The 18,141-nt window shown below is 49.3% G+C and overlaps 1 protein-coding gene across 1 annotated transcript in view; it reads left to right on the top strand.

The window, feature by feature from the left end:
- The window catches only part of PTPRU (protein tyrosine phosphatase receptor type U), an 88,281-nt gene that overhangs the window by 10,016 nt on the left and 60,124 nt on the right, over positions 1 to 18,141 (top strand). The window contains exons 2-7 of the mRNA XM_029227027.1: positions 7,847 to 7,978; positions 10,949 to 11,220; positions 11,725 to 11,806; positions 11,911 to 12,026; positions 12,435 to 12,609; positions 13,210 to 13,503. Coding sequence (XP_029082860.1) covers positions 7,847 to 7,978; positions 10,949 to 11,220; positions 11,725 to 11,806; positions 11,911 to 12,026; positions 12,435 to 12,609; positions 13,210 to 13,503 — 1,071 coding nt within the window. The remainder of the gene's footprint in view (positions 1 to 7,846; positions 7,979 to 10,948; positions 11,221 to 11,724; positions 11,807 to 11,910; positions 12,027 to 12,434; positions 12,610 to 13,209; positions 13,504 to 18,141) is intronic.

Here is an 18,141-nt window from a genome sequence, read left to right as displayed (position 1 = left end):
TCTCTGGGCTGGAGTCATGGTCCTTGAGCCTGGATCAGACTAGCTGGGATCATGGGGTTGATAAGTCCAGCCACTGTTGGCATTCTACTATACACAGGGCTTGGGGATGGGGCTCAAAGGCATTAAGAGACAGTCTCTGATCTCAAGAAGGGAGGAGGTAGGGGTTAGACAGGCCTGAGATGGAGCTGTTATTGTGGTGGAGAACATGGGATGGGGCTGGGTTGGGCAGGAATGTCCAAGGGTGAGCCTGTGTTGGTTCTAGGGTTGGGTTGGGCTACCTAGAAAGGGGGTGTGGCTTCAGATGGTGAAATAGACCAGTGTTATCCTTGGGGTTGTATTTGGGTTCCCCAGGCAAGGGTTGGGGCTATGCCAGGTGTTGGGTACGATGCCAGCCCCTAAATTTGTAATCTGTTGGGAGGAGTTTTGTTTCTCCTGGGGCCGTCCCTTGGGAACTGAATGTTCTACTGACAAACCAAAGGGAACAAAAATCTCATTGCAAACAGCCTCTGTTTACCTAGGGTCTTCGGAAAACACTGATGGTGGCTGGCGGCCACACTTGGCACAGAACGCCATTCCCTGTCTGGTGGTGAGGAAGTCTGGTGCTTCCATGCTTGTGGTGCCCACGTGCACACGCGTGCACGCTCACGCACACACGCACGCATGCACGACTCCCCTCTACCTGCCGTGTACACTCACCTCCCCCTTAGGCACATGCTTACTGCTGAATGTGCCCATATATCTCTGCAGATAAACGCACAGCCACACACCCACAACTTCACAGCACGGTGCCTGAGGGACCTACACTGTGAGAGCCACACTCACCCTCACCTCTCCCCTATAGTATCTCTCTCTGCCTTCAAGTTATTCTTGCCCACATACATGCTCACACGAATGGAATCAGAATTCTAGAGGTGGAACAGCCTTAGAGGTCACCAAGGTCCCCATTCTCATTTCATAGGTGAGGAAGCAGGGCTTCGGAGAGGACAAGCCACCTGCCCAGGGTCACACAGGAAGTTAGAGGCTCAGCAGGAATCAGATCCAGGCCTTCTGCCTCCCAGTCGAGTACTCACAAGTCAGTACCAGGCTATCAGTCTCACAGCCATGTACATGTGTACGCACGCACGCGCGCGCGCGCACACACACACACACACACACACACACACACACAGGTCTGCATATGGAAGTACAAGCATATGGAGGGGTGGAGACCCTCACTCCAGGGAGACCCCCTCCCGCACTCTGGCTCCTCCTGCAGAGGTTGCTTTGCCCCTTACATCACCCCATCCGGAGCCCAGCCGGATGTGGATAAACCATCATCCTGCCTTCCCAAATTGTGGCTGACGGTTGCTCAGGCAACCGCCTGCCAGATTGTGAAGATTAGCTGAGGAATGTAGCTGGGCCAGTTTGAGCTGAGTCTGGGGGAGCTGCTGGGGGTCCTGGGTTGATTCAGCCCACCCTCTCAGGGAGGCCCTGGCAGAGATGGCGTACCCACGGAGGGGTCTGGTTTTCTCCCTGTCCCCAGCCCAGCTGACTGTGTCCCCAAGGCTTAGACGAGGCTGGGGGCAGAGAGTGTGTGTATGTGAACACTCTGTGTGTGTCTGTGTGTGTTGTGCATCTCTGTCGGTGTGATTGGAGCGCGTGCCATTTGCATCCAGGTTGGGGACTTGAGGCCCCTTCCTCACCAGTTCCTGACATCTGACTCCAGACCCCTTGATGACTTGTCCCACTTCTGATCCTACAGTGCTGTCTGGAGAAGCCACCTGCCCTCCTCATGGCTTATAGGATGTGTCACTTGTCTCATCTGAATCCAGGTGCTTCTCTGCTCAAATACCTAGTATGGTTTCCCCCCTTAAAATGAGGCTGGACTTCTCACCCTGGCACTTGGCTGTCCGTGATCTGGCCTCAGCCTCCTTCCCTTCCATCTTATCTACCATTGTTTGGCCAGTCTGGGCTCCTCTCTGGGCCCTGGACCAACTGTGTTACTCACTACCTTCCTTCGCTCCTGCTGGGCCCTTTACCTCAGATGCCCCTCTTTCCATCTTTACTGGCCAGAATGGTACCTATCCTTCCATCCCTCTCCTCAGATGCACCCACCTCCAGGAAGCCTTCCCCCTGTACCCACCCTCCTCCCCGGACTCCCCTTGTGGCCTTGACCCTTCTCTGCTTTGTCTCATTCCCTTACCTCCACTCAGACTAGGAGGTCCTTGAGGGCAGAGCAGAGTCTTAACCATTCTTGTGCCTCTACTAGTGCCAACCTGGGGCCTGCTTTGTACTGTCAGTGAATGAATGTCCAATGAGTGGAACCGAATTTGTACATGTGGCCAACAGAATACCAGGGCCTTGCTTTGTTTGTGCCTAGTCTCCTTGAATAAAGATAGGTGGTGTAATTTCCACTAAGATCAGGAACAAGACAAGGTTGCCCACTCTCACCACTCTTATTCAACATAGTTTTGGAAGTTTTAGCCACAGCAATCAGAGAAGAAAAGGAAATAAAAGGAATCCAAATCGGAAAAGAAGAAGTAAAGCTGTCACTGTTTGCAGATGACATGATACTATACATAGAGAATCCTAAAGACACTACCAGAAAACTACTAGAGCTAATCAATGAATTTGGTAAAGTAGCAGGATACAAAATTAATGCACAGAAAGCTCTGGCATGCCTATACACTAATGATGAAAAATCTGAAAGTGAAATTAAGAAAACACTCCCACTTACCATTGTAACAAAAAGAGTAAAATATCTAGGAATAAACCTACCCAAGGAGACAAAAGACCTGTATGCAGAAAATTATAAGACACTGATGAAAGAAATTAAAGATGATACAAATAGGTGGAGAGATTATACCATGTTCTTGGATTGGAAGAATCAACATTGTGAAAATGACTCTACTACCCAAAGCAATCTACAGATTCAATGCAATCCCTATCAAACTACCACTGGCATTTTTCACAGAACTAGAACAAAAAATTTCACAATTTGTATGGAAACACAAAAGACCCCGAATAGCCAAAGCAATCTTGAGAACGAAAAACGGAGCTGGAGGAATCAGACTCCCTGACTTCAGACTGTACTACAAAGCTACAGTAATCAAGATGGTATGGTACTGGCACAAAAACAGAAATATAGATCAATGGAACAGGATAGAAAGCCCAGAGATAAAGCCACGCACATATGGTCACCTTATCTTTGATAAAGGAGGCAGGAATGTACAGTGGAGAAAGGACAGCCTATTCAATAAGTGGTGCTGGGAAAACCGGACAGGTACATGTAAAAGTACGCGATTAGAACACTCCCTAACACCATACACAAAAATAAACTCAGAATGGATTAAAGACCTAAATGTAAGGCCAGAAACTATCAAACTGTTAGAGGAAAACATAGGCAGAACACTCTATGACATAAATCACAGCAAGATCCTTTTTGACCCACCTGCTAAAGAAATGGAAATAAAAACAAAAATAAACAAATGGGACCTAATGAAACTTAAAAGCTTTTGCACAGCGAAGGAAACCATAAACAAGATGAAAAGACAACCCTCAGAATGGGAGAAAATATTTGCAAATGAAGCAACTGACAAAGGATTAATCTCCAAAATTTACAAGCAGCTCATGCAGCTCAATAACAAAAAAACAAACAACCCAATCCAAAAATGGGCAGAAGACCTAAATAGACAGTTCTCCAAAGAAAATATACAGATTGCCAACAAACACATGAAAGAATGCTCAACATCATTAATCATTAGAGAAATGCAGATCAAAACTACAATGAGATATCATCTCACACCGGTCAGAATGGCCATCATCAAAAAATCTAGAAACAATAAATGCTGGAGAGGGTGTGGAGAAAAGGGAACACTCTTGCACTGCTGGTGGGAATGTGAATTGGTACAGCCACTATGGAGAACAGTATGGAGGTTCCTTAAAAAACTACAAATAGAACTACCATATGACCCAGCAATCCCACTACTGGGCATATACCCTGAGAAAACCATAATTCAAAGAGTCATGTACGAAAATGTTCATTGCAGCTCTATTTACAATAGCCCGGAGATGGAAGCAACCTAAGTGTCCATCATCGGATGAATGGATAAAGAAGATGTGGCACATATATACAATGCAATATTCCTCAGCCATAAAAAGAAATGAAACTGAGTTATTTGTAGTGAGGTGGATGGACCTAGAGTCTGTCATTCAGAGTGAAGTAAGTCAGAAAGAGAAAGACAAATACTGTATGCTAACACATATATATGGAATCTAAGAAAAAAAAATGTCATGAAGAACCTAGGGGCAAGACGGGAATAAAGACACAGACCTACTAGAGAATAGACTTGAGGATATGGGGAGGGGGAAGGGTAAACTGTGACAAAGTGAGAGAGTGTCATGGACATATATACACTACCAAACATAAAATAGATAGCTAGTGGGAAGCAGCTGCATAGCACAGGTAGATCAGCTCGGTGCTTTGTGACCACCTAGAGGGGTGGGATAGGGAGGGTGGGAGGGAGGGAGACGCAAGAGAAGAGATATGGGAACATATGTATATGTATAACTGATTCACTTTGTTATAAAGCAGAAACTAACACACCATTGTACAGCAATTATACTCCAATAAAGATGAAAAAAAAAAAAGATAGGTGGTATAAATCCCAGCTCCTGGGACTTAAGATGTGGCCTTGAGCAAGCCACCTCATCTCTGTGCCTCGGTGTCCATCTGTAAAATGGGAATAATAATAGTACTGAGCTTGTGAGTTATTATGAGGAATCAGTGGCACAGGGGGTCATGGTGGTAAGTGGCAGCCCTCTTGTGATGGCGTTGATGTGTGTGTGCATGTCTGTGCCCACGTCTGTGTTGATGGAGTCGAGAGGTATTCTCTGACCGTTCTTACTCCCAACACAAAGTCTGGTCTATTTTTTTCTCCCCTGGGCTGGCGGCCCCTAGCAGGAGTTGAGTCTCTAGTAGAAGTGGGGACTTGGCGTTGGGACTCCTAGCTCCTGAGCCATCCAGCCTGGAGGTGATGGGGCTTTTCCCAGGATCCAGGAGGGCTGATTGTTCCCATCCCAGGGTGAGCTGGGGAGCAGGTGAGGGTGGGGCTCACCTTGGAGAACCTGGCCCCAGAGATGTTACCCCCTGAAGGCTGTGGCTGGAATGGGCCTGGCCCAGAAACACAGGGCTGGGGATGGGCATGGATCAGGGAGAGGGAATCATTCTACCTCCAGAAGGGGGTACTCTGGATGGGAATGGTCAGCCGGGGAGATCACCCTGGCTTGGGACAGGTGCAGGACTTCCGTTTTGACGGAAGTCAGGGGTCACTCTGGACATGGTCAGCTGGTCTGGGCTCAGTCAGTCAGTCTGGTGGTTATTCTGGTCAAAGTCAGATGGTCTGGTGGTCATCTGGATGATGATGGGGCCACTCTGGCTCAGGTCTATCTGGGGGTCAACTGACCTGCATCAGGCAGTCTCAGGGTTACTCTGGCCAAGGTCAGACGGTCTGGGGGTCCCTCTGACCAGGTCAGTCAGGCTGGGAGTCCTGGAAGCTCACTTGGCCTGGCTCAGAATGGACGGGAGGAAGCCAAGGAGCTGGCATTCCCAGGCTTGCCGCAGGGCCATGGGTGAGACTTCTGGGGCAGCTGCCTTGTTACTTGAGAAGGAACAGGAAGGACCTGAGCCCCAGCGAGACTCTAGATCCTGGGGTTCCCTTTCTGGTAATTTGGAGGCTCAGGGAGGCCTTGGCTGAGACCCTCAGGCAAAGACTCAGCTCAGGCTGAATGAAGTCAGCTGTCCCCTCCTCCAGGAAGCCCTCCCTGATCATCCCTACTAGCTATGTTCTCTCTTCGTGCTGTGCTATGGATCATTTTCTAGGGGGAGAGCTGAGGCCTCCCCAGCACAGATGGGGTTAAAACCCACCTCCACAGGCCATAGGGCACATGCTGACCAGGGGTCTTCACACAATGAGGCCAAGAGCTCAGCCAACGTCCTGCCCCAGCTCTGGAGAGAGGCTGCTGTTATTTCATCCCATCCACCTGGTGCCAGCCTTTTGCCCACCTTTTACTGTTTTACGCTCTGATGGGGTCCATAAAGAGGAAAGGGAGACTCCCCCGCTCCCAATAGTGGCAAGCCCCTTGTGCCTGGCTGTGCATTTCGAGATGCTGCTTCACATGATCCGCGAAAACCTGGAGGAGTCCCTGCTGCAGATGAAACAGCAGAGCCTCCTGAAAGTGAGGCCACCAGCAGTGCGTGCAGATGCCCACCGTTGTGCCTGGCACGTGGCACTCACTCCCCAGTTACTCTCTGTTTCTTGCCCCTCCTCTTCTTGAGGCTGGGAAGCAGCTAAAACTTGCTCCTTCTCATAGTGAAGGCTTTTCTGGTGAGAAATGTGGACTTTGGCCTCTGACTGCCATGGATTCAAATCCTGCTTCTGTTACTCAGGTGGCTCAGGTGGAACAGGTGCAGAGCTGCTATCTCCTGAGTGCTTGCATGTGCTAGGCATTGTGCTAAGTGGACCCCCACACTGAAACCTCAACAACTCCACTTGTGGGTGGGGAAACTGAAGATGAGAAAGGATCACCACCACAGGGCTGGCAAATTGCAGAGTCAAGGTTCCATCCCAAGTCTGTCTGATGCCAAAGCCCACTTGCTTATCTACCACCGCATACTGTGGATGAATTCCTTCACCCCTCAGAGCCTCAGTCACTTCATCTGTCAAGTGGGGAGAAGTACCAGTGGCTGATAGGCACCCAGGACAGGGCCTGGCACGATTTGTGCCTGCTTCCTCGCCACTTGTCCATGCATTTTCCCGGGTCTCAGATGCCTTCATTTACCCCTGATGGGGCTCCAAACACTAAGGTTCAGGAGTGAGAGCAGGGACCTGTTTGCAGTTACTTTCTGAACCAGTGGTGTTCTCAAGTGTATTATGTCCAACTCAGGGCTTTGATGAGCCGGCTAAGATATATGAACCTCATTACCAACCAAAGGACTCACATCCATTTCAATCCCCGCCATATTTAAACTATGTATATTGGTTCCAAATCATGGGAATTTGCTTCCTCTAGTCATATGTGTCCTCATTCCTGCAGGCAGAGACCTCAGTTAGGTGACTTTGGGTAATGTGCATCACTTAAGCCTATCTGTCAAGTAGGAATAAATACAGTAGTGGTACCTCCTTAGAAGGCGAGGCCTAAATGGGAATCCACGCTTAAAGCGTTTAGCACTGTGCAGGGCTTGTCGTAAGCCTGATGTCATCAGTGGACATTGTTCTTATTTTTAAGGAGATACCATCAGGGCTGACTTAGAGCATTCATGACCCTGCCAGTCCTGGGGCCCACTGTCTGTCCTCTCTGCAAAGATGGAGGGGCAGGTGATGGAACACTGACCAGCAGTCAGCAGATCTTGATCCAAACCCCACCTCTGTCATTAACCTGCTGTGTGACCTTAAGGAGGTCACAGACTCTTTGGGCCTCAGTTTCCTCATCTGTAAAGTGGGGATAATTCTAGCTTTGATTTCATGAGTTGTTGAGAGGCTTTAATGGATAGTAATGATAACTGGCTTTTGTTGAGGAGGGTCTTTGATTGGTGGTTGAGCAGTGGGGGGTCCTGGGGAGTACTGGGGGGGTGGGCAATGTGGGGAGGTCTTGGCATTGGGAGGACAAAATGAAAAGAAGGAGAGGGTGGGGGAGGGAGTGTTTGGTTAGAGGGAGGGAGCAGTGGGGGGAGGGCTTGAGGAGACGGAGGGGATGAGGGTGGGCCTGGGTAGGAAGGGACAGTGCGGGGCACCTAGAGGGTAGCTCCAGGAGCCCTTCTGGCCAGCAGCCCTCTCTAGCCTGGGCTAAGCAGGCCCTTCCCTCACAGCCGGCTGCACCTTCGAGGAGGCGAGTGACCCAGCAGTGCCCTGTGAGTACAGCCAGGCCCAGTATGACGACTTCCAGTGGGAGCAAGTGAGGATCCACCCTGGCACCCGGGCTCCTGCGGACCTGCCCCATGGTGAGCCTACTCTCAATCACCATTCCCCCTTCATCTCCTTCCAGGGGCATGCTACCCACCTGCTGTGTTACCCTGGGTACACTGCCCAATCTTTCTGGGCCTCCATCTGTTTTGGCATCTGTAATGACACAGATGACACTGTGAATATGGAGCTCTCTGGACCCTGACCAATTGTGTACCTCAGGTAGTTTTACCTGTAAAATGGGTGCAGGTTCAAGTAATCAAAGACCCTTACAAACTGTAAGATAAAGCCCACCTCCCATTACTCCTATGGCAGCTTAGTTCAGGATCCACCTTACTCCTGCCAGGTCTTCCTAAATCCTCTACCTTCAGGGAGGCTCTCTTCTCCCTGTGAGCCTCTGAATCCTGGTCTCCCAGGCTTGAAGATGCTGACAGAGCAGTAACCTTGGGGGCTGGATGTGTGTAAAACCTTTCTGCCTCTGCCCCTTTCTTCCTGGATCTTTCCCGACTTCTGCCCTGCCCTGCCCCTGTTTCAGGATGGGGAATATTTGGCGTCGTGAACACTGGACTGAGAGGAGACTAATTATGTAGATTCTAGTCCCGGCCTTCTACCCTGATGATGGCCTTTAGTGCACTGGTTCAAGAGTCATGAAGGCTGGGCTTCAGATCTTTGCTTCATCACTTTACCATCTGTGTGACTTTGGGCAAGTCACCTAACTTCTCTGAGCTTCCATTTCCTTAACTATAAAATGGAGAGCACAATAATCCATTTCATAGGATTATTAGATAATGCCTATAAAGTACGTAACATGGGGGTGGCATGTAAGGGTTCAATTAATGCTTAGATGCTATTGTTGGAGATATTTGAGGGGGTGCAACTACTAGCACCCCTCTTCACTGGGTACAGAAGCAACTGGGGACTAAGAAAAGGATAAGACAGGTGGAGACCAAGTTATCACCTTTATTACTGATGAGGGCTGAGTTGGAGGACACAGCATAGTGCGAGGACCAAAAGGGCTTGCTGAGGGAACCCAGAATGGGACAGCCTATGGCCCCTCCCCTTTGCCCTGTCCTAGTAGTGGGCCAGGGCCTTTGCTGCTCAGCTCACAGCATGGCCGAGATCGCATCTGCTGTCAAGAGTTCGTGGGAGGGGCAGCAAAGGTTCTCAGTGTGGGACCAGGACTTGAAGCCAGCAGGAGAGAGGCCCCCCACGACCTGGCACAGGCAGCCTCCGCTCCTGCCCCTCGCCTCGACTCCCGGAGGCCCCCCTGCCTCCCCTCTTCTGTGCATTTGCTCACACTGTGCCCTCCCTGGGGCATTCCTCTCCGCCTTCACAGGGCTCTCAGCTCCTTGTTTGACCACTGTCCTGGCAGGTATCAAAGTCTGACCTGTGTGACAGTGATCTGTCAAGGTGCCCACCGTGGCAGGGATGCTGAGCGGGCCGATTCCATATCCCCAGGGCCCAGCCTTGGCCTGGTACAGGTTAGCATTCGGGTACAGGTTGCTGATTTGAATTCACCTCTTACAGTCCTGACCACCCTGTGTGGGCTCTGCTTCTCTCTCTCCTCCACACAAGCAGAGACATACCCAGTGACAAAAGGGGGAGAGAAATTTTGTATGTAGTGTGGGCCTTGGGCTGGATCCTGGGGATGCAGTGGTGAGCCAGATGGACAGTCTCTCTGCTGTGTTGGTGCTCACATTCTGGGGAAGAGACTTGGAGGTGGAGAGAGGAGGAAGGAGGGAGATTCACACTCAGAGAGCAGGAGAGAGGAGAAGGAGGGGTGACAGGGATGAAGGGAGTAAATGGAAGAGAAGAAGAGGGATGCAGAGTGAGAAAAGACTAGGGAAGAGGAAGAGGCAAGAACAAAGTGTCAGTTTGAAAGGGGGAGAGAGACACGCCCACAGCTGCTCACAGGGAGAGGAGAGAGGATGGAGGAGTGGGCCAAGAGAGACTGTGCGGGGGCTGGGATGCACCCCTTCCTGAGTGGGAATGGGGACCTGGAGTTTTGTTTACTACCCCACCAGGACTGATGCAGGAGCTGCCTTCTTCACAGGCTTCTGGCTCCCAGAGATGAATGCCGTTCCCTCCAGTGGAGCCCCTGGAGAGCCCGCCTGGAGCAGGGAGCCTCGTGGTTTGGGATCTGAATGGGCTTGTGTGGGCTGGCAGCCAGGCCTGGGAGGAGGTGGCCCTGGGTGGCCGCAGGCACCCCGTTAGCAGCTGCTGGGGTCTTCTCCCCACAGAAGGGAAGCCATAATCCCCCAGCCAGGCCCTGAGGAGTCCAGCCCCCTTTCCCCCGCCACCCCTCTCCCCCACTCCCAGCATACAGCTTGGATCTCTGGGGCAGGGGCAGGGCTGCCTTTCTTCAGGTTTGAAATCAAGAGAGTTGTATCCCAGGAGTTTAGATTGAGGGGCTGGGGGCTGGAAGGGAAGTTAGAGCCCTTCCATTCCATCTCTGTTCTGTAAGTTCATTCAGCTTGCAGACCTGTGCTGGGGACGCAGTGGAGCCCTGAGGCATCACAGGCTGGTGGGGAGAGTGATACATACTTTATTAATGATCCAAGGGCCAGGAGAGACACCCATAGAGGGATGGAGAGGGAGGGCTTCAGAAGAGGTGGACTTTGAGGTCCTGTCATGTGCTGGACTCTTGACTCCTGAGATGAGTGTCCTAGTCCTTGCCTCCAAGGACAGCTCGGAATGTGGGGAAAGCTGTGGATTAGCACAAGCTTGGACTGGGGTCATAAAGGGCGAGGTGAGGAGCCAGAAAGCGGTTTTGGCACAGCCAGATTTGTGTGTTTTTTTTGCTGCTCCAAGTCTTTACTTTGGGAAACAGATGCAGGGAAATGAAGGGACTTACCCAGTGAGTCAGAGCTGGGACCAGAACTCAGGCCACTGACTCCAGATGGGTCCAAATGCCTGGAGTCCTTTGTTTCTGCCTCCTCCTCTGTGCCCACCTGACCCTGGTCCTCCCCTGAGTTCTCAGCTCCTGCCTCTTCCTCCTCTCTTTCCAGGCTCCTACTTGATGGTCAATGCTTCCCAGCATGCTCCAGGCCAGAGGGCCCATGTCATCTTCCAGAGTCTGAGTGAGAATGACACCCACTGTGTGCAGTTCAGCTACTTCCTGTACAGTCGGGATGGGCACAGCCCGGGCACTTTGGGCATCTATGTGCGTGTCAATGGGGGTCCCCTGGGCAGTGCCGTTTGGAATATGACTGGATCCCACGGCCGCCAGTGGCACCAGGCTGAGCTGGCTGTCAGCACCTTCTGGCCCAATGAATATCAGGTGGGCTGGGTTCAGTCTGCGGTCAGTCTGTGCTTGGGGGTGTGGGTAGAGGGGTGTCAGCATGAGATCAGAGTAAGCAAGTGGCCTAGGTTGGAATTAGTTTGTGTCAGCATCAGGAGTCAGTCTGTGGTCAGCATTGGGTTCTTCAGTGATGGTTCAGTCTGGTTCAGTGTCAGAGGTCATTGTTATTAGGAATAGTTTATGGCTGGGGTCGAGGTGAGTTGGAATACTGCTGACTTGGAAACCCTGTCTGGCTGGGAAGTTTTGTGGCTTGAAGGTAACAGTCCAGGATTGGGATGGAACCTCTGGCCTTGACCTTGTTAGCTCTGGGTGCTGACACCCCCTTCCACAACAAGCTGGCTTGGTATGGAGGGTAACTGTGAGCTGGGCTGCTTGTTGAGGAGGATGGGGCTGGAGCACAGCTGAAAGGGGGCTCTTGTGGGCATCTCCCCAGGCAGGGCTGGAGGGATGTCAGCATGACAGGGACCCTCCCACCTCCCCCAGGTGCTGTTTGAGGCCCTCATCTCCTCAGACCACAGGGGCTACATGGGCCTAGATGACATCCTGCTTCTCAGCTACCCCTGCGGTGAGTCCCAGCCCACTGGGGTGCAGGGTGAGGGGTACGGGTGGCTGCGGCTCCTGCTGACAGGGGGCACAAGCCCAGCTCACGCCAAGGCTCTGTTCCGACAGCAAAGGCCCCACACTTCTCCCGCCTGGGCGACGTGGAGGTCAATGCGGGCCAGAACGCCTCGTTCCAGTGCATGGCTGCTGGCAGAGCAGCGGAGGCCGAGCGCTTCCTTCTGCAGGTGAGGCGGGTGGGGTGGGAGTGTGGGGGGACCTTGGCCAACTTCTTATGAAAAGTTCTGGCTCCTCTGCGGAATGCTGAGTCCTTCCGTTATTCTCCAGCACCCATACACATGCGTCCTGGCTCTCCCTAGGCTCTGCTCTGCCCTCTTGGGTGCCCCATCCCCCGAGGACAGAGAGCGGCTCCAGGATCCTCCAACCACACCTTCCATCAAAGGCAGAGCGACCACATTCCCCTAATCAGACCCACACCTTCCTGTGGCAGAGCTGGTTCCAGGAACCCCAAATGCCCCTGTGTAGTAGGGATGGCTAAATGGGGCCGGGACATTTACTCCCTCGCCCGGGTCACAGCGAGATCTGGACCTTTCTTCCCTGGCGCCCATGACCCAGTGGCCCCTCTCCCCGCTCAGCGACAGAGCGGGGCACTGGTGCCCGCGGCCGGCGTGAGGCACATCAGCCATCGGCGCTTCCTGGCCACCTTCCCGCTGGCCGCCGTGCGCCGCGCGGAGCAGGACCTGTACCGCTGCGTGTCCCAGGCCCAGCGTGGCGTCGGCGTCTCCAACTTCGCAGAGCTAATCGTCAAAGGTGAGCTCGGGGACGCTTGCGGAGGGCGGGCCTCCGAGGGGCGGGGCGAGCGGAGGGTGGGGGCGCAGGTTCTACCAGGGGGCGGAGTCTTGTCAGGGGGCGTGGCCCATGGACGGGTAGGGAAGGAAGGGTTTGACCAGGGGCGTGGTCTGACCGCGGGGCGGGGCTTGCGGAGGGGCACAATCTCACCTGCGATCAGGTCCGACTGGAGGTGAGGGGATGTGACTGAGAGGTGGGCCCGCGTGGGGGCTGGGTCAAGGTGTGAGCCCGGCGAGGCGGGATCTGGCTATTGGGCCCTAGGGTTGACCGGAGCGGGCAAGCGATCAGTCCTTGGACGCGAGGACTTGGGGATTCAGAAGGGAGTGAGGGAGAGGGTGTAGGCTGAGGGGTGAGGACGGGGTCAGCTTTTGGAGTGGGGAGCTTCTTAGGCCCTGGGGATTTAGTGGGGGGAGGCAGTCTAGTCTAGGGCTTGGGGGCTGCGTGAGGAGCCTGGGGGGACAGGAGGGCTCTTGGGTTTTTGGGTGTGGTGGGGTGAGGAGCTGAGGGCCGGGGATTCATAGCGGCATCCGCGGGCTCCGTCTCTCTCCCATCTCCTTGCAGAGCCCCCTACCCCCATTGCGCCCCCGCAGCTGCTGCGCGCTGGTCCCACCTACCTCATCATCCAGCTCAACACCAACTCCATCATTGGCGACGGGCCGATCGTGCGTAAGGAGATTGAGTACCGCATGGCGCGCGGCCCGTGGGCGGAGGTTCACGCGGTCAGCCTGCAGACCTACAAGCTGTGGCACCTCGACCCCGACACGGAGTACGAGATCAGCGTCCTGCTCACGCGCCCCGGTGACGGCGGCACAGGCCGCCCCGGGCCGCCCCTCGTCAGCCGCACCAAGTGCGCAGGTGGGTGCCTCCTGGCTCCACTCCCTCCTCCAGATACCCGGGTATGGACTCAGGGCAACCGAGGGGCGAAGGGTACATTCCGAGCGGTAGTATGGCCTCGATCTGTGCTTCTAAAACCTTCTAAAACATCGTGACCTTCCCTCAATCCTAGTTATGGTAAAGAAAATAATGATAGCTAACATTTCACTTTGTGATGGACATTTATACATATATTGTGTGTGTATCATTTATTGATTTAAAACTCAGAACAACACCATGATCTAGGTACTCTTGTCATACCCGTTGTACAGGTGAGGTGTAAAATCTGTAACCTCTGTACAGGTTATTATTAACAGAGATGTTAAGTGACTGGCTCAAAGTCACACAGCTAGTAAGCAGCAGAGCAGTAAGGGATTGGAACCCTTGACCGGCTGTCTTCAGAATCTGTGTTCTTAATTCTACATTATATCATCTAGATAAAATAAACAACTAAACACCATAACATAAAAGTGTTATTAAATTCTAGCTGGATTCTCTTGTCTGGGCAATTGAGCCTGAAGTCTGCTTTTGCTTGTTTCAAAGGGTAATGCAGCTGTTATGAGCAATGGCACACCTGCACCAGGGGAGACTTTATTGTTTAATCAGAAGAGAAATTGACAACAGAACAATTTTCTTACTCTGTGATTTCAGCGTTTTTGTTGTTGTTGAATTTTTATTGAGATATAAAAGATTCATATGCGGTTGTAAGAAAAAATATAAGAGAAATTTCCTTATACACTTTACCCTGTTTCCTGCATTTTGCAAAACTGTAGTATAAATCACACTCGAGATACTGACATTGTTAAAATCCACAGATCTTATTCAGACTTCCCCAGTTTCATTTGTCCTGATTTGTGTGTATCTGTGTATATTTAGTTCTATACAGTTTATCACATGTGTTGGTTGCTTTGTGTATTTACCACCACAGTCAAGATAGTGAACAGTTCAATCAGCTTAAGGATCCTTCGTTGCTCTTTTATATCATTTCTGTCCCTTCCTCCACCCCCAACCCCTGGTTACCACTAATTTGTGCTTCATTTCTAAAATTTTTTCACTTTAGAAATGTTATATAGATAAAGAAATCATACAGTGTATAACCTTTTGAATCGGCTTTTTAATTTGGTAGCAGCTTTACGAGATATAATTCACACCTCATACATTTCACTCATTAGCGTGTACAATTCAGTGGTTTTAGTATATTCACAAAGTTGTGCAACCATCACCACAATCAATTTTAGAACATTTTTCATCTCCCCCAAAGGAAACCTTGTATTCTTTTGCAGTCCACCCCTCCCCTCATTTCCCCCTAATTCCTTCGGCTCAAGGCAGCCACTAATTTACTTTTTGTCTCTATAGATTTGCCTCTTTGTAGACATTTCATATAAATGGAATCATACAATATATAGTCTTTAGTGATTGGCTTCTTTCACTTCGCACAATTTTTCAAGGTTTATCCATGTTGTGGCATGCATTAGTATTTTTTAAAAATAAATTTACTTATTTTTGGCTGCGTTGGGTCTTTGTTGCTGCACATGGGCTTTCTCTAGTTGCGGCAAACGAGGGCTACTCTTCTTGTGGTGCACAGGCTTCTCATTGTGGTGGCTTCTTTTGTTGCGGAGCATGGGCTCTAGGCGCGCGGGCTTCAGTAGTTGTGGCTCGCGGGCTCTAGAGCGCAGGCTCAATAGTTGTGACGCACAGGCTTAGTTGCTCCGCGGCATGTGGGATCTTCCTGGACCAGGGCTCGAACCTGCGTCCTCTGCATTGGCAGGCGTGTTCTTAACCACTGTGCCTCCAGGGAAATCCCGGCACCAGGGAAGTCCCAGTACTTTTTATTGTTGAATAATATTTTGTTTTGTAGACATACCATAATTTACTTATCCATTCATCGGTTGGTCGGCATTTGCGTTTTTTATACTTGTTGGTTATTATGAACAGTATTCTTATGAATATTAAAGTACAGGGTTTGGTATGGACATATGTTTTCATTTCTCCTGGGTGTATATATATATATAGTATGGTAACTATGTTTAACCATTTAGGGAACTGCTGGACTGTTTTCCAAAGCAACCACTCCACTTTACATTCTCATCAGCAGTGTATGGGGGTTCCAGTTTCTCTACATTCTCACTAACACTTGTTATTATCTGTCTTCTGATTATAACCATCCTAGTGGGTATGAAGTGGTGTCTCATTGTGGTGTTGCATTTCCCTGATGGTTAATGATATTGAACTTTTTTCATGTGCTTATTGGCCATTTATATGTCTTCTCTGTAGAAATGTCTATTCAGATCCTTTACTCATTTTTAAGTTCAGTTTTTTATTATTGAGTTGTAAAAGTTCTTTATATGTTCTGGATACTAAACCCTTATCAGATATATTTGCAAGTGTTTTCTTCCATTCTGTGGGTTGTCTTTTAGTTTTCTTGATGGTGTCCTTTGAAGCACAAAGGTTTTTAATTTTGATGAAGTACAATTTATCTGTTTTTTCTTTTGTTTGTGCTTTCAATGTCATATCTAAAAAAACATTGCCTAATCCAAAGTCACGAAGATTTACCCTTATTTTTTTCTAAGAGTTTTATAGTTTTGGCTCTTACATTTAGGTCCTTGATCCATTTTGAGTGAATTTTTGTATATGGTGTGAGGTAGGAGTCCAATCTCATTCTTTTGCTTGCAGATGTCCAGTTGTTCCAGCACCATTTATTGAAAAGACTGTTCTTTTCCCATTGAATTGTCTTGGCACTGAGATTTGCTTTTTTGCTTATTGTAATTTCCTGGAGATTCATCCAAGTTGTGTAAATCAATAGTTCATTCCTTTTTAATGCTGAGTAGTATTCCATGGTGTGGATATACCAGAGTTTGTTTAACCATTTATCTGTTGAATGACACTTGAACTGGTCCCAGTTTTTGGTTATTACAAGTAGAGCTGCTATGAACATTCATTTGCAAGTTTTTCATGAACATAATTTTTCATATTTTTCTGGGATAGATGCCTGAGGTTACAATTAATGGATCATATGGTAATTGAATATTTAGTTTTATTGGAAACTGTCAGAGAGGCTGTATTGTTTTACATTCTCACCAGCAATATATGAGTGATCCAGTTTTCTACATCCTTGCCAGCATTTGGTGCTGTCATTATTATTATTTTTTAAAAAAATTTTAGCCATTCTGAGAGGTGTGTAGTAATATCCTATCCTGGTCTTAATTTGCATTTCTTTAATGCCTTGTGATGTTAAACATCTTTTCATGTGCTGTTTGCCATCTGTATATCCTCTTTGGTGAATTATTCATGTCCTTGACCATTTAAAAACAAATAAATAAATAATTAATTTTTGGCTGCATTGGGTCTTTGTTGCTGCACGTGGGCTTTTCTCTAGTTGTGGCGAGCAGGGGCTACTCTTTGTTGTGGTGCACAGGCTTCTCATTGCAGTGGCTTCTCTTGTTGTGGGGCACGGGCTCTAGGCGTGCGGGCTTCAGTAGTTGTGGCACTTGGGCTCAGTAGTTGTGGCTCGTGGGCTCTAGAGCACAGGCTCAGTAGTTGTGACACACAGGCTTAGTTACTCCGTGGCATGTGGGATCTTCCCGGATCAGGGCTTCAACCCATGTCCCCTGCCTTGGCAAGCGGATTTCTTTTTTTCTCTTTTTTTAATTGATCTTTATTGGAGTATAATTGCTTCACAATACTGTGTTAGTTTCTGTTGTACACCAGAGTGAATCAGCCATATGTATACATATATCCCTATATCCCCTCCCTCTTGAGCCTCCCTCCCATCCTCCCTATCCCACCCCTGTAGGTCATCGTAAAGCACCAAGCTGATCTCCCTGTGATATGCAGCTGCTTCCCACTAGCTAACTATTTTACATTCAGTAGTGTATATATGTTGATGCTACTCTCACTTCACGCCAGCTTCCCCCTCCCACCCCGTGTCCTCAAGTCCATTGTCTATGTCTACATCTTTATTCCTGCCCTGCAACTAGGTTCATCAGTACCATTTTTTAATTTTTAGATTCCATATATATGTGTTAGCATATGGTATTTGTTTTCTCTTTCTGACTTAGTTCACTCTGTATGACAGACTCTAGGTCCCTCCACCTCACTACAAATAACTCAATTTCGTTTCTTTTTATGGCTAAGTAACATTCCATTGTATATACGGCAGGCAGATTCTTAACCACTGTGCCACCAGGGAAGTCCCTGTCCTTGCCCATTTTCTAATTGGATTATTCACTTTATATTGTTGAGCTTTGAGAGCTCTTTACGCATTCTAGATACTAGTCCTTTTTTGGGTATGTAGTTTGTAAATGTTTTCCCCTGGCTTTTAGCTTGTCTTTTTATCCTCTTCACCTGAGCTTTCACAGAGCAAACATTTTTAATTTTGATGAGGGCCAATTTATCAAAATTTTCTTTTATGAATTGTGCTTTTGATGTCAAATTTAAGAACTCCTTGCCTAGCCCTAGATCCCCAAAATTTTCTCCTTTAAAAAAAAAAAAATAAAGAAAACTGTTATAGTTTTACATGCAAGTCCGTGATCCATTTTGAGTTAATTTTTGGATAAGCTACATGCTTAGGTCGAGGTTTATTTATTTTTTGCCAGTCAATATTCTTAAGTGTTTTAAAAA

The sequence above is a fragment of the Monodon monoceros genome, unplaced genomic scaffold, assembly GCF_005190385.1.
Source record: "Monodon monoceros isolate NGI ecotype Baffin Bay Population unplaced genomic scaffold, NGI_Narwhal_1 Super_Scaffold_18, whole genome shotgun sequence".
NCBI classification, from domain to species: Eukaryota; Metazoa; Chordata; class Mammalia; order Artiodactyla; family Monodontidae; genus Monodon; species Monodon monoceros.
Note: the sequence above shows the minus strand (reverse complement) of the source record. Positions and strands in the feature narration are given on the sequence as shown.